This window comes from Sceloporus occidentalis, unplaced genomic scaffold (genome assembly GCF_023333645.1).
Source record: "Sceloporus occidentalis isolate IW3139 unplaced genomic scaffold, rSceOcc1.0.p SCAF_5, whole genome shotgun sequence".
NCBI classification, from domain to species: domain Eukaryota; kingdom Metazoa; phylum Chordata; class Lepidosauria; order Squamata; family Phrynosomatidae; genus Sceloporus; species Sceloporus occidentalis.
Window position 1 is genome coordinate 97,320,525 of NW_028316985.1, and position 24,874 is coordinate 97,345,398.

A 24,874-nucleotide genomic window follows, 5' to 3' on the forward strand; every position below is an offset into this window, starting at 1 on the left:
GTAATTTATACACAGGGCTGAGAGAGATCATAAAAGTCTTCCCTTACTGCATAAACTTCATGAATATCCTCCTGAAATGCTGGTTGTGTATTGCTTTACAGAACAAGAAACGTTACGTTATTACCCAAGTTACTAACTTCCTTTTAACCACAAAGTTTGTGTGAGCCCAGTCAATGGATGGTACTGGATAATTTCTCCCATTTTAGTGTATATTCCCTGCATGAAAATGTGTATAACTGGTTGTTTTTATTTTGAATGGGTCTTACAAAACATTGTTATGTTACGATCACAATTTAATTTACCTCCCAGTACATGTTCAGGATTCAGTCTCTCTAATCTCACTGAAGTTCCATCCACACTGCAGTAATAATCCAGTTTGCCAGCACTTTAATTGCAATGGTTCAGTGCTATAGAATTCTGGGATTCATAGTATGTTGGGGCACCAGAGCTCTCTGATATCAATGTCTCACAAAAATACAGTTCTCAAAATTCTATGGCACTGAGCCATGGCAGTTAAAGCAGTGTCAAGATTGATTATTTCTGCAGTCTGGATGCAGCCTGGAACTACAGAATTAGGATTTGTGTGCAAGATGGTGCAAGTCTGCTTTAATGGCTCCCAGCCTCCAAAAGAACATTACTTGTTTCTAACTACATTTGCTAGTGCCATCCCACAATGAAAAAAGAACTTCATCTTGTCTCCTCTGTACCCTAATAACCAACACACAAAGTGTCCGTGACACTTGATTCAACAGTCCATAATACAGAAATCTCTAGTTCAGATGACAACAAAGTCAGCAACAAATAATCTACATTGACTGAATGGGGTCATGAGCTGCAACCTTGTAATCTGACATTGTTGGAAAAAAAATGATATCAAAATGATTCAGTTGGTAGAAAATAATCACTAATGACAACCATTTAACATGATTATTTTTTCAGCTTTGGTATACTTTATGCCTCTGGACAGATTTTCAATTTGAGGTAGCATTTTGCACTAATATGAAAATGCATTAATCCTTAGGAAATTTGAAATTATTCGGCCTGATGAACAGACCAGATTGAGTATAGAAATAATATTAGTACAACATATGAGATTCCTCCACTCTTCATTTCTTCCCACCTTCTGCAATACTGTTTATGTTACTACAGAGGGTGTGATCCTATAATTTAATGATATTGCATGGTCTTGTTGAATACAGTGGGAGAGAGGGAGAGAAATGGTTTTTTGTGAGGGTTTCGGGCTATGTGGCCATGTTCTAGAAGAGTTTATTCCTGATGTTTTGCCAGCGTCTGTGGCTGGCATCTTCTGAAGATGCCAGCCACAGACGCTGGCAAAACGTCAGGAATAAACTCTTCTAGAACATGGCCACATAGCCCGAAAAACCCACAAAAAACTGTGGATGCTGGCCATGAAAGCCTTCGATTTCACAGGGGAGAGCAATGTTTCCTCTAGCCACCGTGCTGCATGAAATGAAACTGGTTCAGATAGTTTCCATGTTTCATTTTACTGATTTAAAACTTCAGCCTTTGCTTTCTTGTCACTAGAAGTACCTCACTTATAAAATAAAAATAAAATAAGAAAAACAAATTAAAAATAAAATTATACATTGCATGGTGTGAATGGAATTAGCTGCGGATTTATTTATTTATTTATTTATTTATTTAGGTATTTATATCCCGCCCTTCAGCCCTAATGGCTCTCAGGGCGGCTTACAATTATTATTTTTAATCAGACAGTTCCCTGCCCTCAGGCTTACAATCTAAAAGACATGACACAAAAGGAGAAGGGAATGGTGGAGGGAAAGGGGATGAGGTCCAGTGGTTCTTCTCTCCCTCTGAGGCCTGGAGCAAGGCAGATGGATTGGAGGGAGGGCTCTTCCTTCTTCCAGGCTAGTTCTGATGGAGCTGGACCTGCCTGGTGAAATTAGGTTATGTGAAATTAGAAATTAGGAATTAGGCTCTGGATTGGTATATTTGACAGGACCACATTGGACACATTTGAGGGATGTGATCCAACTCCACTGTCTTCCATTAGAATATTCTAGTGTTTATCGTTAGAGAGGATTTGGATGGGATACTGGTGTTTCTCTTGGAAATTTGTTTTGATGAGTAGAATGTTGCTAGTGGTAGCAGGAAGAAAGCACTGAAATGCTTTTGAAATGTTTGGAGAAATAAGATTATGGCTTTAGATCAATTAAATGCATAAAGAGTGCATATTATAGCATGTTCATGGCAAAGAAAAAAGCAAGTTGGGGGACTGATATATGTCTACAAGAGCCCTTAGGACCTGGACCTAGCTTTCATGCAGAAAGTCTGAAAGACCACGTTTCCCCATATGATCCCACCCACATTTTGAGAGCTTTAAAGGTAGGCTTTCGAGTGATCCCATCATGCTCCAAAGTATATTTGGTGGGGAAATGGTTGTAGAACTCCCTTTCAACGGAGGCTATGCTGGCCCACTCCTTCATCTGGCATTGTATTTTTATTCATAAAGGCTTTGTCTTTTGGTTGTCCTGATAATTGCAAGGTCAGCAGGTTAGCAGTTCAAGGCCCAAGTGCCTTGTGACGGAGTGAGCTCTCATCACTAGTCCCAGTTTCTGCCAACCTAGCAGTTCCATAGCCTGTAAAAGTGCAAGTAGATAAATAGGTACCATTTTAGTGGGAAGGTAACAGCATTCCATGTACTTATGCTGGCCACATGACCACCGAGTTGACAACTCTGGCTCTTCAGCTTAGTAATGGAGATGAGCACTGCCCCCTAAGGTTGGACACGATTTAACAACTTTGTCAAAGGGGATATCTTTAACTTAATGGGGGGATGTTATCCTCCCCCTGTTCTCATTATGCTTTAAACTGTTTTTAAAATGCTTTCATGTAGTGCTTTGTTTTAATATGGTAACTTTAATTGCTTTATAATTGCTCTTTCATGTTGTAAATTCTTATATTTTAGCTGTCTTTTACTTTAATTTGTGTTGTATACTACCTGTTTTAAGTATGTTTCTCTCTTTTGGAAGAGAACTAACTAAATAAATTTAAGTCCTGATCTTCTAGAAAAAGTTGTAACACAAGAATCATATTGTATACTGCCTCATTATTCTAATACATCTCCAAACCACCAGGGGTTCTTTACACTAGTATTTAGCAGGGGAAGCCTACAGTCTTGTTTCAGTGCCTCCTTAAGGCTCTCAGTATGGACCCTGAAGGACCTGCTGCAGTCATCTGCATCACTTGTGGGATGTTTGTCTTCTTGCCTAGAGATAAGGGGAACTTAACCTGCCCCAAGTGCAAGCTGGTAGCCCTCTTAGAAGAGAAAATACAGCAGCTGGAGGCCCAGGTAGCTACACTTCAGCATCATAGGGAGCAAGAGGTTTTTCTGACCAGAACGGACCAGACGGTCCTGGACAGGAAACACACAGAGGAAGTTGCTAGGGAGCAGGAGGTCACTTCACACACAACAGATGTAGATAGTTGGAGGAGTGTCACACAGAGAACTAGGGAAACCAGGGAATGTTCTGTGAGCTTGATAAAAGGATTTAACTTAAATACAGAATCTATTTCACACTCTCTCTCTTATCAAGCATGATGAGGAACAGCAGCAGGGACAGACCTCAGGGACAGAGCAAGGGACCTTGGAAGTACCACCAAAGGGAACAGCCGCTGCTAAGCCTTGGAGGAGGTGTGTGGTGGTCATAGGGGACTCCTTGCTGAAAGGCACTGAACCAGTGGTTTGTGGGCCTGACAAGATGTCTCAGGAGGTGTGCTGTCTCCCTGGAGCAAGGATCTGTGATGTGACAGAGAGGCTGACAAGACTTATCAAGCCTACTGACCATCACCCCTTTCTTTTGATTCATGTGGGAACCAATGATACCGCAAGGCATAGCCTTCAGAATATCATAAGGGATTATGAGGCTTTGGGTAGGAAATTGAAAGAGGTGGATGCACAGGTTGTCATCTCCTCTCTTCTCCCAGTCGAAGGGCATGGTCCAGGAAGGGAGAAGAAAATAGCGGATGTAAATAACTGGCTCCATAGATGGTGCCGCCAAGAGCAAATTGAATTTTTGGATCATGGTCTGAGGTTCCATGAGGTGGGACTTCTGACAAGGGATGGGTTACATCTCACGCCAGTTGGCAAAAACATTTTTTCCAATAGTCTCGAGAATTTGATCAGGAGGGCTTTAAACTGAGTTATGTGGGGGAGAGAGACAGTATCCTGGAAGCCAAAAGTGCTGGAGAAAATAGGCAAACTGACACAAAAGGAACAAGGCAAACAGTGCAAGGACCCAAAAGTGAGAGGCAAAAAAACTTGCACAGGCAGAAAGTCAAGAGGACACATGGTCTGCGTTGTCTCTACACTAATGCACAGAGCATGGGAAACAAGCAAGATGAACTTGAACTCCTAGCACAACAAAGCAAATATGATATAATAGGCATCACAGAAACCTGGTGGGATGAGTCTCATGATTGAAATGTAGAAATAGAGGGGTATAACCTTTTTAAGAGAAATAGGCCAAACAGGAAAGGAGGAGGAATAGCCTATATGTCAGAGATATTTACACCAGTGAAGAGATAAAGAACATCAATCCTGGAAGCCAGGTGGAGAGCATCTGGATAAGAATCAAAGGGGAGGGAAACAACAAGGATCTTATTGTGGGAGTCGACTACGGACCCCCCAAGTCAGACTGAGAAATTGGATGATGCCTTTCTAGAACAGATGACCACACACTAAAAAAGGAGAGATTAGTAGTGATGGGTGACTTCAACTATCCTGATATTTGCTGGAAGTCAAACTCAGCCAAATCCTCCAGGGCTAGCAAATTTCTCACTTGCCTTGGAGACAATTTTATTGTCCAAAAGGTGGAAGAGGCAACAAGGGGATCAGCAATTTTAGATCTGATCCTAACCAACAAGGATGACCTAATTAATGTAGTGCAAGTGGTGGGATCCTTAGGTGGAAGTGACCATGTTCTCCTGGAGTTTGTTATACAGTGGAAAGGAGAAGCCAGGCATAGTCAGACACGCATCCTAGACTTTAGGAGAGCAGATTTTGGTAAACTTAGCGAAATACTGGAGGTGATTCCATGGTCAGAAATAGTAAAAGAGAAAGGAGTTGAAGATGGATGGGAGTTTCTCAAAGGAGAGATACTGAAGGCACAATTTCAAACAGTTCCAATGAGGAAGAAAAATGGGAGGTGTCTCAAGAAACCAGGATGGATAAGGAACTTTCAACTGAGCTAAGTTTTAAACGGAACATGTATAAGAAATGTAAAAAATGGGGAAATCACCAAAGAGGAATTCAAACAAATAGCAAGCACATGTAGGGGTAAAGTCAGAAAAGCTAAAGCGCAGACTGAACTCAGGCTTGCTAGAGAGGTTAAGAACAATAAAAAGGGCTTTTTTGGATATGTCCGCAGCAAAAGGAAGAAGACGGAAATGGTAGGGCCACTGAGTGGAGAAGATGGCAAAATGCTAACAGAAGACAGAGAAAAGGCAGAATTACTCAACACCTTCTTTGTTTCAGTCTTCTCAGAAAAAGAAAAGGGTGCTCAACCTGAGGATAATGGAGTAGAGGACAGAATAGGGGAATTTCAGTACAGAATAAGTAAGGAGATAGTACAGGAATACCTTGTTAATCTAAATGAATATAAATCTCCAGGACCAGATGAACTACATCCAAGGGTATTAAAAGAACTGGCAAAAGTAATATCGGAGCTATTGGCAATAATCTTTGAGAACTCCTGGAGAATAGGAGAAGTCCCAGCAGACTGGAGGAGGGCAAACGTTGTTCCCATCTTCAAAAAGGGGAAAAGAGAGGATCCAAACAATTATCGTCCAGTTAGTCTGACATCAATACCAGGAAAGATTCTAGAACAGATCATTAAAAAGAGAGTCTGTGAACGTCTAGAAGGTAATTCCATAAAAACAAAAAGTCAACACGGGTTTCAGAGAAAGAAGTCATGCCAGACAAAGCTAATCTCTTTGATAAAATTACTATCTTGATAGATGAAGGGAATGCTGTGGATATCATATATCTTGATTTCAGTAAGGCTTTTGACAAGGTTCCCCATGACATTCTTGTAAACAAGCTTATAAAAAGTGGGATAGACAAGGCAACTGTTACATGGATTTGTAATTGGTTAACTGACCGAACGCAAAGGGTGCTCAACAATGGCTCCTTTTCATCCTGGAGAGAAGTGACCAGTGGGGTCCCACAGGGCTCTGTCCTGGGCCCAGTGCTATTCAACATCTTTATCAACGACTTGGATGACAGAATTGGGAGCATTCTTATCAAATTTGCAGATGACACCAAATTAGGAGGAGTAGGACAGGATCAACATTCAAGATGACTTGAATAAACTAGAAAGTTGGGCCACAGCTAACAAAATGAACTTCAACAGGGAGAAATGCAAGGTACTGCACTTAGGGCGGAAAAAAGACCAATGTGATTTTAGGGTGCATCTATAGAGGTATGGTGTCTAGATCAAGGGAAGTAATAGTGCCATTGTATTCTCCTTTAGTCAGGCCCCACCTGGAATACTGTGTCCAGTTCTAGGCACCACAATTCAAAAAGGACATTGAGAAACTGAAGCGTGTCCTAAGGAAAGCAACCAAAATAGTGAAGAGTCTAGAAAACATGCCCCATGAGGAATGGCGTAGAGAGCTGGGGATGTTTAGCCTGGAGAAGAGAAGGTTAAGAGGTGATATGATAGCCCTGTTTAAATACTTGAAGGGATGCCATACGGAGGAGGGAGCTGACTTGTTTTCACTTGCTCCAGAGACTAGGACCCAGAACAATGGATGCAAGCTACAAGAAAAGAGATTCCACCTCAACATTAGGAAGAACTTCCTGACAGTAAGGGCTGTCCGACAGTGGAACACACTCCCTTGGAGTGTAGTGGAATCTCCTTCTTTGGAGGTCTTTAAACAGAGGCTAGATGGCCATCTGTCAAGGATGATTTGATTTGGATTTCCTGCATGGCAGGGGGTTGGACCAGATGGCCCTTGCGGTCTCTTCCAATTCTATGATTCTATGATTCTATGATTCTAAGTCATAATACATTGTATGTCACAAAGAAAGCTAGCTCTATTCAGAGTATTTCTAGGACTACTCTTAGTAGTCAGGAGCTTAGTCTTTCAGCTAGCCATAATTAATAGCTTTCTTGCCATAACATTGCTTGCATACCATGTATTATATGGTGGGGCATGTAGTCATACGTTAATGGATAAGATGGGTGTTTGTGGTTAACAAGCAGATGGGAAAGGGCAGGAGACTCTGCCAGATGTTTCAAGGTCAGTCTCATGAGAACAGATAGTACAGGGTGAAAGGAGAGGTGGTTATGGAAAAGAGAGGAAAGTGAGTGTGTTTGATTTGGTGGGCAAATGGGGTATAAGCCCACTCAGCTTTTGAATTACTGTTTGCTTTAATTGTAATGTGTTAATGATGGTTTTTTGGTCCTGACAACATATGTCTATGGGGAACATCATAGTTTTTTAATAAATATTATCTGGTTTTCACTACTGAGGCCTGGATTACTGAATTGAAGTAATGGGGCAGATTGGTATAACTACCTTTGTCTTGAATTGATATAACATGCACTTGCAGGAAGATGCTAAAACTCAAATTCTCTCACAGACTTGGCTGGGGGAGGAGCCAGCAGCTAGTAACTCTCTATATAGCTGAAGCTCCAATCTCTGAAACTTGGTGACAGAGCTTGGCAAACAGGCTCAGCTAACAGGGGTGATTTGCATGTGTGTGGTGGGAAAGAGCAATAAGTGAGCTTTGGTCTGTGGGGTTAATCCTCTGCAGTTCCAAAGAGTCTTTTGGAAGAGTTTGTTGGGTCAAGGCTGTGGGCCTGGGGTAAGGCTGTTTAGTTTGAGTGAGCTGGGTTAAGGGTGTGCTTCTGGTGTGCTTGTTAATGCTATATTGTTATTTTGTGTTCTGGTGAGATTGTGTCAGTTGATTAAGAATATTTGGTATGCATGAACTGACAGCAGGGTCATTTGCTCATTTGCTTGCTCATTAGTGTCCTTTTGTTCTATTGCTAAGAGGAAGTGAGTCAGGAAATAAGTCAGAGACTTCCTTGAGGAAGGAGCTCAGAAATTAGGTCACAGTCTTGGCTGAGGGAGGAACTAGCAGCCAATAGCTCTCTATATAGCAACAGTCTCTGTTACTTCATGACAGAGCTTGGCAAACGTGCTTCACTAACAAGGGTGTTTTGTGTGTGGGACAGACCCAGCATTCTCTTACATACTTAATTAAGGCCCGTTCTGCACGGGCACCCTAGTGTGCCGAGCACGTACTAGGGTTAGAAAGGGGCGTCCTTTCCGGACGCCCCTAACCCTAGTACGCGCTCAGCGCATACAAAATGGCAGCACCCATTCTACATGGGTGCCGCCATCTCAACGTCGTGGATGCCTAGCATCCGCACTTTGCACGACGCTAATGACGCTGCAAGTGTGCCATTGGCACCTTGTGGCGTCATTAGCGCGCCGCAAGAAGAAGCTGCATTTTGCAGCAAATGAAGGCTCTGTAAAGCGCCTAAGACTACTGAATGTGATTATCAAGGGAACTGCTGCTCCCTTCCTATGCTCATAAACTCAGAAGAAACCAAACAGTCACCAAATATAAAGCATACCAAAAAGAGTATGTGTGACCACAGGGTTACACAGGATTCTTCTCCTGCCTTATCCTAAATAGTTTAAGGCTTTTCTTCCCTCAGAACTATTTCTCTAAACCTTGGTCCTTCTTTACACACACCTTCCACTAAAGCTCATTCATTAGGGGTATAAATCCTATGAAACTTTATTCATAAGTTACAATTCCATAGAATAATGTGCATTTGAGCCTTCCTTAACTGACTCTCCACTTCTCCAAAAGGTAATACTTTAAACTGACTTCTTTTGTCCTTTTTAAAATCATTGGCAGGATACAAACCGCCGCTTTGCGGCGCTTCCCCGCCGCTGCCGTTTGCTCCGCGCGGGAGCTGCAGCAGCCAAACCGCGCGGCTCCCGCGCAGAGCAAAAAAGAAGTTCCAAAATGGAGCTTCTTTTGGAGTCGCGTTTGCGACGTAGCGAGGCGCCAGGGGCGCACTCACTACGTCACAAAGGACGCGACACGTCTGGACGCTATGCGTCCAGTACGTAAAGATGGCGGCACCCATGTGGAAGGGGCACCGCCATCTTGTACGTATAGGATACGTACTAGGGTTAGGGGGGTGCGGAAGCACCGCCCCTTCCTAACTCTAGTACATATCCTATACGTACTATATGGCGGTTTGTATCCCGCCTTTCTTTCTTTCATGGGAATCTAAATCCCATTAAGGCTAAACCCTTAATTCCAACTGCACTCTTGATAGTTCCCAGAAGGGATAGAAATTAGCAAAGGTGAACAAGTTTTTCTGCAGATCATGCCACTGAGAATGATTTGGATTCTTGGACTTGTTTTCAGATTTGCAGATGACACCACATTAGGCAGTTGAGGAACCATTGGTGATGTGACTGGTGTGCTAGAGGCAGGTCTATTGCCAGCTGCTGACCACCAACCAGTCCCAACAGGGGTGTTTGTTGCCCCCTGCCTCCCAGCTGTCCATAAGTTGCTGCCTCACTATCTGTATCTCTCTCCAACAGAAGAACTTGTACAAAGCCTCACAGCACTTTCACTTCCCCTCAAAGTTGCTGCAGTTTCACATTATTTTTAATCCAAACTTCTTAAAAGGCCACATATGCATGAGTCACACTGTGAGAGCCTCCCGTTTGTCTGCTGCTCCTGATGTAGCTGCAGTGCTCACTGGTACCTTTTAGGCTGTTTGACCATTGCTGGGTTGTCTGTAGCCCATATTTCAGGGAGCAGTAACATATTCTTTCCATACCATGGTGCCTTTGCTCTGGCCTCAGATTCACTAGTGGCAGCAGTATCCTCCTGTAGTCCTATCCCACCTTCCTGGAGGTCAGTGACTGAATCTTCATGTCAGCTGTAGAATTTTCATGGAATCATTGAATCATAGCATCATAGGGCTGGAAGAGTCCTCAAGAGCCATTAACTCCAATACCCTGCCATGCAGGAATATACAATCAAAGCACCACACCAGATGGCCATCCAACCACTGTTTAAAAACTTCCAAGGAAGCTTTTGTTATATTTAGAATTAAATCCTTTGATGTCCCATGATATTATCTTCCTTTTATTTTTTCATCTGATCTAGTCAATAAAAGTATAGTGTCTAGATCAAGGGAAGTAATAGTGCCACTGTATTCTGCTTTGGTCAGGCCCCACCTGGAATATCGTGCCCAGTTCTGGGCACCACAATTCAAAAGGACATTGAGAAACAAGCATGTCCAAAGGAGGGTGACTAAAATGGTGAAGGGTCTAGAAACCATGCCCTATGAGAAGCTGGGGATGTTTAGTCTGGATAAGAGACAGTTAAGAGGTGATATGATATCCCTGTTTAAATATCAGAAGGGATGTCATATTGAGGGGGGAGCAAGCTTGTTTTCTGCTGCTCCAGAGAACAGGCCACGGAACAATGGATGCAAACTACAAGAAAAGAGGTTTCACCTCAACATTAGGAGGAACGTTCTGACAGTAAGGGCTGTTCGACAGTGGAACACATTTTCTTGGAATGTGGTGGAGTCTCCCTCCTTGGAAGACTAATCTAGCTTCTGTTTAAAGCCATCTGTTAGGTATGATTTGATTGAGAGTTCCTGCATGGCAGAGAGTTGGACTGGATGGCCCTTGTGGTCTCTTCCAATTCTATGATTCTAGTCTCTGTCTTCTCCTTCTTCCTCCTCTTCTTCCTCTACTTCCTCCTCCTATTTAAGTCTTCTTCCCTGTTGTCTTCTTTGGTTAATGTATTTTTTGTTTTGTTTTGTTCTTCAAATCTCAAATTTCTTTTTGTATTTTCCCCCAGGTCTTTTGCCATTTCAACCTCTGTATGTCTCCTTGTTTAGCGTCTTTCATATTTCTTTTTCTTTAAAGATTGAATTTACTTTAAAACTGTTGTTTGTAAGTGAAAGATAATCTTTTTTTCCTTTGGCATCTCTAGAACATGGTTATTTTCTTTAGAAGTTGTGTTGGGAATCTGTATTCCTGTCTCTTCTTTAACACTTGTGCTGGCACATACTTAAATATTCCTACTCCATTACTGTCAATAATCATTCTTTCTTTATAGCTCTGCTGCAAGATTATGTCTTGTGCTCTTGTCCTTATTAGGCATAATACTACATCTCTTGGTAATTTTTTAATCTTTTGCCATGGCAGATTTCACGCAAAATGTATTGTTTAGATCTGCATCTAGTCGAACTTCTAGTATTCCAGTGTAGACAGCTAAAATTAGTATTAATCTTTCATATAGATTTTCATAATTTGATTCTGGAAGATATTTCACTATTTAGAAAAAACTAAGTCGGATGTGATATGTTTATAGAAAACAAGGATCAAAGAGAAAGATACAAAATATCTGCAAAATCTCAAACTTGCATATTGCTTCACCTCAGCCATAGAACAGAAGAAAAAAGGTGTAGTACTTTACATAAATAAAAAATGGGAAGCAAAAGAAATACTCAAGAACTCAGAAGGATCCTATGCAGGAGTCAAAGTTAAGTTGGCTGACACAAAGACATTGATAATTGGAATATATGTCCTGCTTGACAAAAAAAGAACATTTTTTCAAAAACCTCCAAGGAGACATTTTGAAGCTAAATCAGGAAAATATTATCATTATGGGAGATTCAACAGAGTTAAAAATCTAATAGAAGATAGACAATCGGGGGGGGGGGGGGGGGAATAAAAAAGAACCAAGGGAAATTGCCATCTAACTTTTTTTTAATTTAATGGAGTGTTTGGAGACAAAAATATTTTTAACATGCCAACAAATCAGAGACGTGGTTAGCGTACAATTAAGGAAGGAAAGAAAGGGAAAGACAGTTATTGGAAATTAGAAAATGGAAACAAATATAAAAAATTAAAGACTTTCTCAAAATATTTTACAAATCTATACAATTTCAAACTATGCAAGAACAAAGATGAGAAGAAATGAAGGCTTACCTAGATAAACAAAACACTCCAAAAGTCAGTGATGAAGAGCATCAATTGTTAAATCAACCAATAACAATAAAAGAAATATCAGATGTGATCAGAAAACTGAAAACTGGGAAAACACCAGGCGTGGATGGACTAATGACATAAAGAGTTAGAGGAAGAGATAATAAGAAATTTACAAAAAACATTAAATGAAATATTAACGGGCATTAAACGAAAATTATGGGACATGGCAAACAACATTAATCCTCAAAGAAGGAAAAGATTAAAAAGAACCATCAAATTATAGAACAATTCCCATATTAAATCAAGTTTTAAAAAAATCTTTACTACAGTATTGGGAAAGACAAAATTCACCCAGAACATCCAGATCAAAATGGCTTTTTGCCCAATAGAAATTTAAAAACAAATATAAGGACAATTTAAGACAAAATTGAATATTATGAAAGGAATAATGAAAAGAAATTTATAATGATTTTGCTGGATACAGAAAAAGCTTTTGATAATGTTAACTGGACTTTTAGTTTTGAAATTATAACAAAAATGGAAATGGTCCAAAACATTCAAGTATATATTGAAAACATATCTAAACATATATAAAGATCAATCTGCACAAATTATAATAAATGGAGAAAATACCAGTCCCTTGGAAATAATGAAGGGCATAATACAAGGGTGCCCATTATCTCCCTTATTATTCATACTGATACTTGAAAAATTAGAGAAAAAGAAAAGAAGAAATCAGTATCAAGGGACAAAGTTACAAACTGCAAACATTTGCAGATGATTTAGGTCCTGTACAGACCAACACAATATGCCATCATCCCAGTGATGTGGGGGCATGGTGTACACATGATGCACATCCCAATGCCGCCCCCAAACCAACATTATGCCGCTCCACTGCCCATATGGGGGCAGCTTTTTGGTGCTCCAGCAGTGTAGTTTTAAGATGCCACACACCGCAGGAGTGCCAAAAAGTCATGGCAGTGTTTTTCTGGCACATACAGTAGCGGCATTTTGCTGCTTCTTTTTGTACCAGAAAAAAAAAAAAAAAACAGATTCGGCAGTCAAAGGGGCAGCACCTTTAGGACTGTCTGTTTTAGTCCTCAGTTATATTTCTCGAAGACCAATTGAACGAAATAGAACAACTTCTGGAAATAAAAAGACAGTTTGGTGAAATTGCTGAGTTTAAAATAAACAGGAGAAAACAGTGATGTTAATTAAAAACATGTCTAAAAAAAGAAATAGAATTAATGAAAAAACTAGAATTTAAAGTAAAACAGAAAGTATGATGGATGAAAAGTACACATAATTATTTGAGAACAGTTATAAAGAAACCTGGAAGAAAATTAAAAATGATTTAATAAAACGACAAACTTAAATTTAACATTAATGGGGAGAACTGCAGTAATTAAGATGAATGTGTTGCCAAAGATGAATTTCCTGGTCCAAAATCTACAATTAAAACAAATGAAAAAGTATTAAATTCTGGCAAAAAGACTTAACAAAATTCATCTGGAGTGGGGGGAAACCCCAGTGAAGAAGAAAATTAATAGAATCATAGAGTTGGAAGAAACCACAAGGGCCATCCAGTCCAAACCCCTGCCATGCAGGAACTCTCAGTCAAAGTGTCCCCAACAGATGGCCAACCAGCCTCTGTTTAAAGACCTCTAAGGAGGGAGACTCCACCACTCTCTGAGGAAGTGTGTTCCACTGTCGAACAGCCCTTACTGTCAGGAAGTTCCTCCTAATGTTGAAGTGGAATCTCTTTTCCTGTAATTTGCATCCATTGTTCCGTGTCCTGTTCTCTGGAGCAGAAGAAAACAAGCTTTATCCCTCCTCAATATGACATCCCTTCAAATATTTAAACAGGGCTATCATATCACCTCTTTCTCTTCTCCAGGCTAAACATCGCCGGCTCCCTAAGTCATCCTCATAAGGAATGGTTTCAAGACCCTTCACCATTTTAGTTGTCGAATTGTCGTGTCCAGAACTGGACACAGTATACCAGGTGGGGCCTGACCAAAGCAGAATACAGTGGCACTATTACTTCCCTTGATCTAGACACTATACTTTTATTGATGCAGCCTAAAATCGCATTGGCCTTGTTAGCTGCCGCATTGCACTGTTGACTCGTGTTCAACTTTTTTTATTATTTTTATTATTTTTAATTTTTTTTATTGAAATACTACAAAAAAGTACATTGTAAACACACTACAATATCATACAAAAACAGTAATACTACAATAATAACAATAAAAATAGACAAATATATATACATAAAGACATCACAACTTGAATACTGAATCGTTGCTAATAATAGATAAGCTAATACACTTCCATTAGACCTTATAGCACTTTGCGTACTTAACTTAATTTGTTACCCTCTAATTATCTGTTGACAACTAAACCTCTGACAAATAAATAAATATATGTATCTTCATCTTATTCTATGGTCTTTCAGCAACATAGGTCCTAGCGACTCCAAGTTCTATATTTATATTATTTCACATTAGAACATGCAGTGACCTTATTATGGTCTTCTACCTTTTTTTATGGACATAACAAAAAAATATTATTTTTAACCTCTGTGGCAAGTCTGAGCATATTCTGTGCCTTAGCTTTTCTGACTTTCTCTCTACATGAGCTGGCTATATTTTTTAAATTCTTCTTTGGTGATTTCCCCCTGTTTTCATTTTTTGTACATCTCCTTCTTGGGTCTTAGCGCAGTTGACAGTTCTTTAGACATCCATTATAGTTTCTTTGTTTCCTCCCCCCTCCTCAATTTTTCCTTCTTAGTGAAACTGTTTCGAATTGTATCTTCAATCACTCCCTTTAAGGAACTCCCATTCTCCTGAACCTAATAGAATCCATTAGTATTCTTCACCATATGCTACCATTATTTCCCCAAGTTTACGGAAACCAGATTTCTTAAAGCCTAAAAGTCTGACTATACTTGACTTCTCCTTTCCACTGTATAACAAAGCACCTTCTGGTCAAAAAAAGGCTAGAGGCCAGAATAGATGGCCTTTAAAGCTGCCTTTCAGGTATCTTGGGAGTGCAACGTTTACACGCTGCATGCCCCCAAGATTCCCAGAATCTTCCCAGAAACTGTCTGGCTGCCCAGATGTAGGCAGCTTCAAGATGCTCTGGTGGCATGCCTTTTACATGCTGCACATTGCCAGAGCAGCCAGAACCTGCCCTGGGGCTGTGGTGGAGCCAAATAGGGCCAGATTCAGGGTGCATTGGGGCCATGGCATTTGTTTGCTATGGTCCCGATGCATGGCCTTTTGTTTCATCCCTGTGTCATTTGCAGTGAGATCCTAGACTGCAGCCAGCCACCTGACTCAATAAAATGTTAAAGGTACCAAATGGGGTATGCTCTTCCGAGATGTCAGACATGTTTTTAAAGGGTCCTGATGACCTTTGGAACACTAGGAAGTTCCACATGGGAAAGGCACACTGGCCAAAGACATGTGGAAATCCTAGATACTACCACAATAAAAGTTAAATGGGTTTGCTGATTACTACAGCTTTCCTCAGGCTCTCCACATATCCTCTCATGAAGACTAAGCAGTTAAAGACCATATTTCCTCTTGAACCCAAGCTGTGTTCCTATTCACTCTTCTTAACTGAGTATCCAGGGGTTGTCTCAAATCCAATCAATGTTTTGTTACTCCAGAGCTAAAGCCATCAACCATCCTGTTTTTTTGTTTGTTTGTTTTTGTTTTGTTTTTGTTTTTTGTCAATTCCATGGGAAAACCTCCATATCTTTTTTAGCCCAGGTGGAATATCAACTACTCCTCAAGGATGCAAACCAGGATATAAATATCCACCCCATACATGGCCAGTTCACTGCTACACTGTGCTATGCTGTGCTAAACCAGAACTCCATTTTGTATAGTCCTCAGACTCAGATTCTGCCTGAGTCACTCCTCTGTCTTCTGTGGACCCCTCTTCAGAAGTAATTATCACCCCTCCTAATTCCCAGTTTCTCGCTATCCAACACTTCACATCTTTCTTTCTGTTAGCCTTGTATGGTTCTTAAAGTTGCATTAGATTTGAGTGTTTGTGTGCACCTCTGCACATTTCTTTTTTTTAAAAAAACTCTTTTATTCATTGAAACTGGAGTCTGTTACACAGGCCTATGGGTCCCCGGGGGTGCCCCAATATTTGATATCAAAAATAATAATGCACATGGGCCAAGTGACATCCCTATGACCCCACTGTGAAAGCCATGAGTTTAAAGGCATATTCCAGCATGTAGGCCAGCAAAGAGGAGTTGCTTCAGCCCCTGGCCTGATTAAACCAGTCACCCCAATGAGGTAAGGAGACTGTAGACAAAGAAGATGGCAAGGGAGCTGATAAGACGGCTCTGGGACAAATAAAGCTTTAGAGATATTGTGCACAAATCCCATTTGTTTTACAGAATGCACATCTATCACCCTGCTTCCAATTCAGTTTCAGCTCATTGTTCCAGACCAAAAAAAACTATGCGAAAGTAATTTCCTAACCATTTGCTTCCTTCCAACCCTTGGTAATCTGCCTCCAAGGTGTAAATTTGCTATATATACTGGAACAATTTCGCCCCAGACTTTGGCTCAGTCCAGTTGCAGACTGAATCTTTGTCAGCCAGCTTGTCTAAGCACATCAATTTGCTCACCAACCCCATGTGCCGCAGGTTGCTTTGAGTCCTCTCTTCGTTTCGGACCCTTAGCATTGGAACCTGGAGCTGCATTACTAAGTATCCCCATTAGCAAAACCTCAAATCTATTCCAACCTAACACCTTGATTTTCCTAGTTCTTGTGCGTGTGTGAGGTCATTTGTGTGGGCGAGTGTGTTTATTTCCCTTTTGTGTAAATAAAACTTATTATTATTTGGAAACCCACTTCTGGAGTTCTGTGTATCCAGACCTGGTATAGCTGGTAAAAGATCCCATGGTTGTCTACCTCCAGTCCCTACCTTTGCACTAAATAAAAATTCCCCTAAGTAATTGGTTCTTTGAGTGTCTACCAGACACATCCTCCATTGTGGGTAACAACAAGTCTCCCTGCAGAAATATCCACTTATGTTACCTACCTCTTGTAAGCCTCCTTTTGAGCTAATGATTACCCCAAAATGCCAAGGGGATGCTGACATTGATGGTAGGGACCCTAAATCCCCCCTCTCCAACATGACCCCTTGGTTTTCTTAGGCAAGGAATACTCAGAGGTGGTTTTACCAGTTCCTGCCTTTGAAATATAGCCTACACCACCTGATACTTGCTGTGCTCTCCTCTGGGCCCCCTTTGGTCCAACCAGAACCCACCACAGGGACCTCTCTGGAGCCCTTCCTTCCAGCTGTCCCCCCGGCCACTTCAAGGGTCCCCATGGGGTATCCAGTCTCACCAGCACCCCCCTCCCGGAGGAGCCCCTCTTGGATGGCCTCAGAGAGCAGAAGGGAGGCAGAACCCCCTCCTGGCTCCCTCTTTCCCTGTTGGGCGGAAGAAGAACAACATGGGACAGGTGAGCTGGCTCTCCTCCCTCCCTCTCCGGAAGCACAGCCAGGAGTCTCTGTGACCCCACCAGCACCCTCATTGGAGATGGAAGAGAGGGTAAAGCCTGGGCCACCCTTCCCACACTGCCATCTGGGTGGGCCAAGAGGGGGGTCACTCACTGGGTGTCACCTGGTGTAGCCTGCATCCCCCACACCACTCTAGTGATGCCACTGCTCCCATCCAAGTACTAACCAGGGCTGGCCTTGTTTAGTTTCCAAGATCAGATGAAATCTGGTGCCTTTAGGGTACTCACGCCCTCAGCATCATCTTAGGACGGCATACAGTGGGCCCTTGGTTCCAAAATTCATGGATGCTCAAGACCCGTTAAATACAGCAATGCCTCTTATATAAAATAGTAAAATAAAGGTTTGCTTTGTGGAATTTATATGGTTTTTTTTTAATATTTTCAAGCTGTGGTTTCTAGAATCCATGGATATGGAGAGCCAGCTGTATTGCCTGAAAAGAAACCAGTTCTGTTTACCTAGTACTGCTGAATATTTTTGTCTGTTCTCTGTAAATGAGGATTTAAGGTTGCAGTGAGTATCTGCCAGTCTCCCTCTCTACAAAATCCTTTTAAAGAATAATCCATGAATGGGGCCAGAGCACTGTAATCTTTAGGCCGTATGTGTGTGTTATACGGAGAGAGGAATGTCTATTAGAGTATTACAAGAGGAGGGAAGCAGTAATGCTGGCTTTAGTTGTTCTAGCCCATTTCTCTTAAAATTCACAGGGCGTTGGAAGTGGGGGGGGGGGGTGCTATTAAATTCCACACACTATTCACATTCAGTACAACAGAACATACATATGAGTATTAATATGCACAGAATTTATTGGGTGCAAAAGTATTTCAGTCATTTGGTCTTTTATTTCTGAGTGCCTATGCCATTCAAAGCAAAGTCATTCTGTAGGTTAAAATCTTTGAATCCATTTTTGAGACTGTTTCACTGGCTTTCTGCAAACTGTTCTAATTCCAAAAATTGTTTTCAGGTTATTACATAAGTAATAAGAACAATTTTGAAACTGACTGTCCTACCCTGAAAACATCCCTTTGTTCTCATGAGTGTTACAAAGACTCTGTTGTCTTTATAAATAAGAAATTAGAATAATAGAATCATAGAATCATAGAATTGTAGAGTTGGAAGAGACCACAAGGGCCACCCAATCCAACCCCCCTGCCATGCAGGAACTCTCAGTCAAAGCATACCCAACAGATGGCCATCCAGCCTCTGTTTAAGGACCTCTAAGGAAGAAGACTCCAATACAGTCCGAAAAACTGTGTTCCACTGTCGAAAAGCCCTTACTGTCAGGACATTCCTCCTAATGTTGAGGTGGAATCTCTTTTCCTGTTCTCTGGAGCAGCAGAAAACAAGCTTGCTCCTTCCTCAATATGACATCCCTTTAAACAGGGCTATCATATCACCTCTTAACCTTCTCTTCTCCAGGCTAAACATCCCTAGCTCCCTAAAGTGTTCCTCATAAGGCATTGTTTCCAGACCCTTCACCATTTTAGTTGCCCTCCTTTGAACATGCTCCAGTTTCTCAGTGTCCTTTTTGAATTGTGGTGACCAGAACTGGACACAGTATTCCAGGTGGGGTCTGACCAAAACAGAATAGAGTGGCACTATTACTTCCCTTGATCTAGACACTATACTTTTATTGATGCAGCCTAAAATTGCATTGGCCTTTTTAGCTGCTGCATTACACTGTTGACTCATGTTCAACTTGTGACCTACTTGGGTGCCTAGATCCCTTTCACATGTAGTTTCATTCAGCCAGGTTTCCCCCATTCTATATGTATGCATTTTGTTTTTCTGCCCTAAGTGCAGTACCTTACATTTTTCTGTGTTGAAAGCTTTGGCCCTGCTTTCTAGTCTATTCAGGTCATCTTGAATTTTGATCCTGTCCTCTGGGGTGTTAGCTACTCCTCCTAATTTGGTGTCATCTGCAAATCTGATAAGTATGCCCCCAATTTTGTCCTCCAAGTCATTGCTAAAGATGTTGAATAGCACTGGGCCCAGGACAGAGCCCTGTGGGACCCCACTGGTCACTTCTCTCCAGGATGAAAAGGAGCCATTGTTGAGCACCCTTTGGGTTCGGCCGGTCAACCAGTTACAAATCCATGTAACAGTTACCTTGTCTTTATCAACATCGTCCCCTCCGAGTCCCACAGGCAGAAGCAATATACACATGCTATAGAAGAGTGAAACCTTAGTTCTTTTTATGCATCATTTTGCCCTATTTGTGCAACTCTGAAACCTGTGAAATAAAATTTGTCAATCAAAGGCATTGCTGCCAATAAATTGGATTGAAAGCAGTCCAATTCTTTCATCAAAGGCTTTGTGTTGTAGCTTCTGTCCAGGTTCAAGCTTCAGTCCAGTTCAACTGTATCCTTCTCTGTGATATTTTAGTCCAATCCAACAGGTTGTATTGTCGGTATGTAAGGCCTCTTTTGGGAAACCCTCAGGCAAGCTACAGTCTCTCAAGTACCCCAAACCCTGGAGACAAGAATGCTAAGATATTATGCATGATTATGGTAAAGATGACTGTGATCATATATGTGAAAAACTCTAAAAATGAAAGAAGTGCTAGATTAATAGTATACTATGTGAATTTGTACCTTCAAGTTTGCTTATTTCCAAATATCTGGCTGTTCACCTCATCTCCTGTTTCTTTTTTGCTGCAAATCTATTGGGAAAGCCCTGGCGGGAGGGAGCTCCTTCGTGTCAAGCCTGCTCTCCTTCTTCCCTCCCGAGAAGAGGAGCTCTCACAAGGGAACAGTAATCATCGCCTGTGTTATTCTTAGGAACCTTTAATCTCCTCCCTTTCCTCGTGTTGGAGAAAGGCAGAAGCAGCCTCTTTCTTTCCCAGCTGCCTTCCTTCTTCCATCTCTCAGCTTCCACCTTTCCGAATACGTTCTCTCTGCTAAGGATGATGCCAGACACAAACCAATGGCCATGGACTACAAAACATCTGCTTGCAAGAAAACCTACAGAAGGGGAGCGATGGATGCCAGGCGTCCGATCCTCTGGGAGTTGGCAGAGATCCTAAGCCCTTTCCCCGAGGGAGGAAGGAAACCTCCAGGCGTGGCCCCGGCCCCCTCCGCCGCCGACATCGCCTTCTCCTTCGCAGCAGCCGGGGAGGGGGAGGGGGAGGGCTTTTGCTTAGAACAACGGGGGGAGGGAGGGAGGGAGGGAGGGCAGGCTGAGCCCCGCTAAGGGCTGGAGCGCAGGGATTTGCCAAGGCAGCCAGGCGGAGAGAGAGAGAGAGAGAGAGGGAGAGAGAGAGAGAGCAGCCAGGCAACAGCCTCCCTTTCCTTTCCCCCCCGAGAGCGCGCCCGCCTGAGGCCCAGCCAGAGAGCGAGAAGAGGCTCTTCTGACGTCAGGGAGAGGCAGGCGGACCAGCGGCTCCCTCTGCTCCGGGTCCCCCCCGTCTGGCCTCCCCGGAAAGGCAGCCGAAGCCGCGGGGGAAGAAGAGCGCAGCATGCGGGCCCATGGAGCTGGCTCTGGTCACCCTGGAGAACGGAGGCGCCAGGGCCCTTAAAGGAGGCGAGGATGGGCCCCCCCGGCGGAGAGCGGGCTGCCCGGCTCAGCAGCAGGGGAGAGCTCCTCCTCCTCCAGGTGCCCTCCGCGGCGGCGCCTTGGCTGAGCGAGTGCTGCTGCTCTTCCAAGGAGGGCTGCCCGCAGGCCAACCAAGGCAAGCAGCCCCAAGCGCCCTCCGCCGGGAGCCCCAGGAGCCGCCTCCCGCCCCAAGAGCTGTCGCCGGGGCTGCCGCCGCCGCCGCCGCCTTCCCGTCCCGGGGACTGGGAGGGGAGGATGCTGGCGTCGGAGGAAGGCGGGCACCGCTTGGGGATGGCCATGGCCGAGGACGCCTGGCCGGGCAGAGCCCCTTCGCCCTCCTCCCTCTGCTCCGAGGCTGGGGTCGGGGAGGGCGCCCTGTCCAGCCAGCAGCGGGTCCTGATCAACATCTCGGGCCTCCGCTTCGAGACCCAGCTGGGCACCCTCAACCAGTTCCCAGACACCCTCCTGGGCGACCCCGAGAAGCGCATGCGGTACTTCGACCCCCTGCGCAACGAGTACTTCTTTGACCGCAACAGGCCCAGCTTTGACGGCATCCTCTACTTCTATCAGTCCGGGGGCAAGCTCCGGCGCCCGGTCAATGTCTCCATTGACGTCTTCGCGGATGAGATCCGTTTCTATCAGCTGGGCGAGGAGGCCATGGAGAGGTTTCGAGAGGATGAAGGCTTCATCAAGGAGGAGGAAAAACCGCTGCCCCTCAATGAGTTCCAGCGTCAGGTCTGGCTTATCTTCGAATACCCCGAAAGTTCCAGTTCCGCCCGAGGCATCGCCATCGTCTCAGTGCTGGTCATCCTCATTTCCATCATTACCTTCTGCCTGGAAACTCTGCCCGAGTTCCGAGACGAACGGGAGCTGCAGGTGCCCCTCCTCCTTCCCCTGAACGGCACTCCCCCCGGCCTCCCCCGGCAGCAGCAGCCTCCCAGCACTCTGACTGACCCCTTCTTCATCATTGAGACCACCTGTGTCATTTGGTTCACCTTTGAATTGCTGGTGCGATTCTTTGCCTGCCCCAGCAAGCCTGAGTTCTCCAGGAACATCATGAACATCATTGACATTGTGGCCATTATCCCTTATTTCATCACACTGGGTACAGAGCTGGCTCAAGAGCAGCAGAAGAAGGAGCAGCCGGGAAGCACCAGCAATGGAGGCCAACAGCAAGCCATGTCTTTGGCTATCCTGAGAGTTATCCGCCTGGTCAGGGTTTTCAGGATCTTCAAGCTTTCTAGACATTCCAAAGGGCTACAAATTTTAGGACAGACTTTGAAAGCTAGCATGAGGGAATTAGGTCTGCTCATTTTCTTCCTTTTCATTGGAGTGATTCTCTTCTCCAGTGCTGTCTATTTTGCTGAGGCTGATGACCCTGAATCACATTTCTCTAGCATCCCTGATGCCTTCTGGTGGGCGGTGGTCACCATGACAACAGTGGGTTATGGCGATATGAGGCCTGTCACTGTAGGGGGCAAGATTGTGGGCTCCTTGTGCGCCATTGCTGGCGTCCTCACCATTGCCCTTCCTGTCCCAGTTATTGTGTCCAACTTCAACTATTTTTACCACCGAGAAACTGACCATGAGGAGCAAGCCATCCTCACAGATGAGTCCAGTGGTGCTCCAGGCAACTCAGCTATGGACCTAAAGAGACAAGGCAGTAGAAACTCATTGGACAAATCTGTTGTGCACTTGGAGAATGCTGAGGGGATCAACAATGTGACGAGATCTAAAGAGAAGACTAATATCAAAGCTAAAAGCAGTGTGGATCTCAGAAGATCTCTCTATGCACTCTGCCTGGATACTAACAGGGAAACAGACTTGTAAAACAAATGGAAGAAAAATAGAGTAATCTTGGTGAAGTTGTTTGGCATATTTATTTTTAAATATCTCCCGGAAATACAAATTTGTGTTGTTGCTGGGTTTTTCTCTTTGTTTGTTTTAAATGTTCTTTCTTTTACATGACTATAAGAGTGTGGCCTATTTATAAAACCAGCGAAGAGTAAGCTGAACACCTCCCATGATCTAGGAGGCTTTTAAAGCCATTAACAAAACCGTTGTTGCTTGCAGATAATTTATTATAGAAAAAAAGTGGTTTCTAAGCATCCGATTTGTATTACAATCCTCTTATCCAAACCCTCTTTCTTGTGGAAAGAAAACAAAATCTTTGTTCGTACTGTACTTTGAAGTTGAAATACTTCTGTTTTCAATATGTGTGATTATATTTATAAATGAAAAAGAGCACTTTTCAGATATAGGAATTTATGAAACCTCCAGGAACATTTCACTAAAGCATTCCCCATGTTTAAGTGCAAAAAGTGGTTTTCTCTTGTATGAAGTGAATGTGGTATGTTCAACCTTCTAGCAGAAAAACATTGTGTTTACACAGTTGGTTTTTATCATCTTGGTAAAATCCATCTTTTTTTTCTCAATAAATATATTTAATACTATTTCATATTTCTAGTAATCCAATGATGTGTTCTTTATCCCAGAAAATCTTTTTGGAAGGTTCATATTGTCAGTATTTTATAAGTGGCAGTTTTCAAGTATTTCTTTTTTAAAGTAAATAATTGTTAATTATTGTGTTAGATTCACATGCACAATAGTTCAAAGGTACTAAAAGTAATCAAGACATGCAAACAAGCATGTTCCAGAACTCTGAACCCAGGCTGTATAATCCCATTTACAAACTTGAGTAGCTGGCTCACTGTTTTTAACAATAATACTTCATCAATGGATACCTTTGAAGGAATCTAATGAAGAAGGCTACTGAAATAATACCAATTAAATAGAGTTCCTTTGGCTCACATTCTAGACTAAATAGTGGAGCAGAGAAACTGACTTTTGGCCTTACTTAGAAATAAGTTGATGGACCTTTGGTCTACAGATATTGCTGAAGGATAATGGCAGAACAACCTTCATCAAATTTAGTACTCTTAGTGTACAGCTACAAAAATTAAAGCCTCAGTGATATCACCTAGATAATGCAATCAAAGAGTCCCTCCTCAGCAGCATTGTTCCACTGCCACAAAGTACTCTGCTGTTTGCTTCTGTATGTGTTCCCCCCTACTTTTTGCTGAATTCCTGTTACGTCATCAATGGAGGTTTCAGTCTGTTGTCATTTACGGTGGTGTGACACAACTCACAGAAGAGAATCAGCACTCAAGGTTAATAGATCTAATCAGTAGATCTAATTCAATATCAATAGTCTTCATAATTCATGTATGCTGTAGCATTTCTTGAATTTCTATAAAGTGTAACTTAAACTGAGATACCTTTAAATTACTTTTGGCACAATAAAGGCACAATCATGGTTTCAGAGGCAGAAAATTACCTTCTGTTGAACAGATAACCTACAGAGGTGATCTGTCATTACATTCCAGGTAGAATCACAGAATCGTAGAGTAAGTCCCATCTATGTCTGCATGTGTGCCTTCAAGTTGCCTGTCGACTTATGGTGACCCCATGAATTTCATAGGGTTTTCTTAGGCAAGGAATGCTCAGTTTTACCAATTCTTTCCTCTGGGATATAGTCTATAGCACTTGGTTTTTGTTGGCAGTCTCCCATCCAAGTACTAACTGGAGCTGACCCTGTTTAGCTTCCAAGATCAGACAGATCTGGTGTTCAGCATAATCAAGTCATAATGCTTTTCTTAGACTGTGGGTATTGCAACTTCTTGCATATGGAAAAACTGCATGTCAGATGGAAGATGAAGAGAAAATGCATTTAATAATAATAATAAT

General features: G+C 42.7%; 1 protein-coding gene and 1 long non-coding RNA gene across 2 annotated transcripts; one reads left to right on the forward strand and one right to left on the reverse strand.

Moving 5' to 3' along the window:
- Positions 1-19,692: 19,692 nt before the first annotated feature.
- On the reverse strand, positions 19,693-20,303 carry LOC149312540 (uncharacterized). Its single transcript, XR_016281268.1, has 2 exons — positions 20,188-20,303; positions 19,693-20,065 (listed from the first exon to the last, which is right to left on the reverse strand). It is a non-coding gene; the product is annotated as an uncharacterized LOC149312540 (long non-coding RNA).
- Positions 20,304-20,840: 537 nt separating this feature from the next.
- Positions 20,841-23,472, forward strand: LOC149312541 (potassium voltage-gated channel subfamily A member 5-like). Its single transcript, XM_089524842.1, has one exon. The coding sequence runs from the start codon at positions 21,122-21,124 to the stop codon at positions 22,955-22,957; it is 1,836 nt and encodes a 611-aa protein (XP_089380968.1). The 5' UTR covers positions 20,841-21,121; the 3' UTR covers positions 22,958-23,472.
- Positions 23,473-24,874: the final 1,402 nt, after the last annotated feature.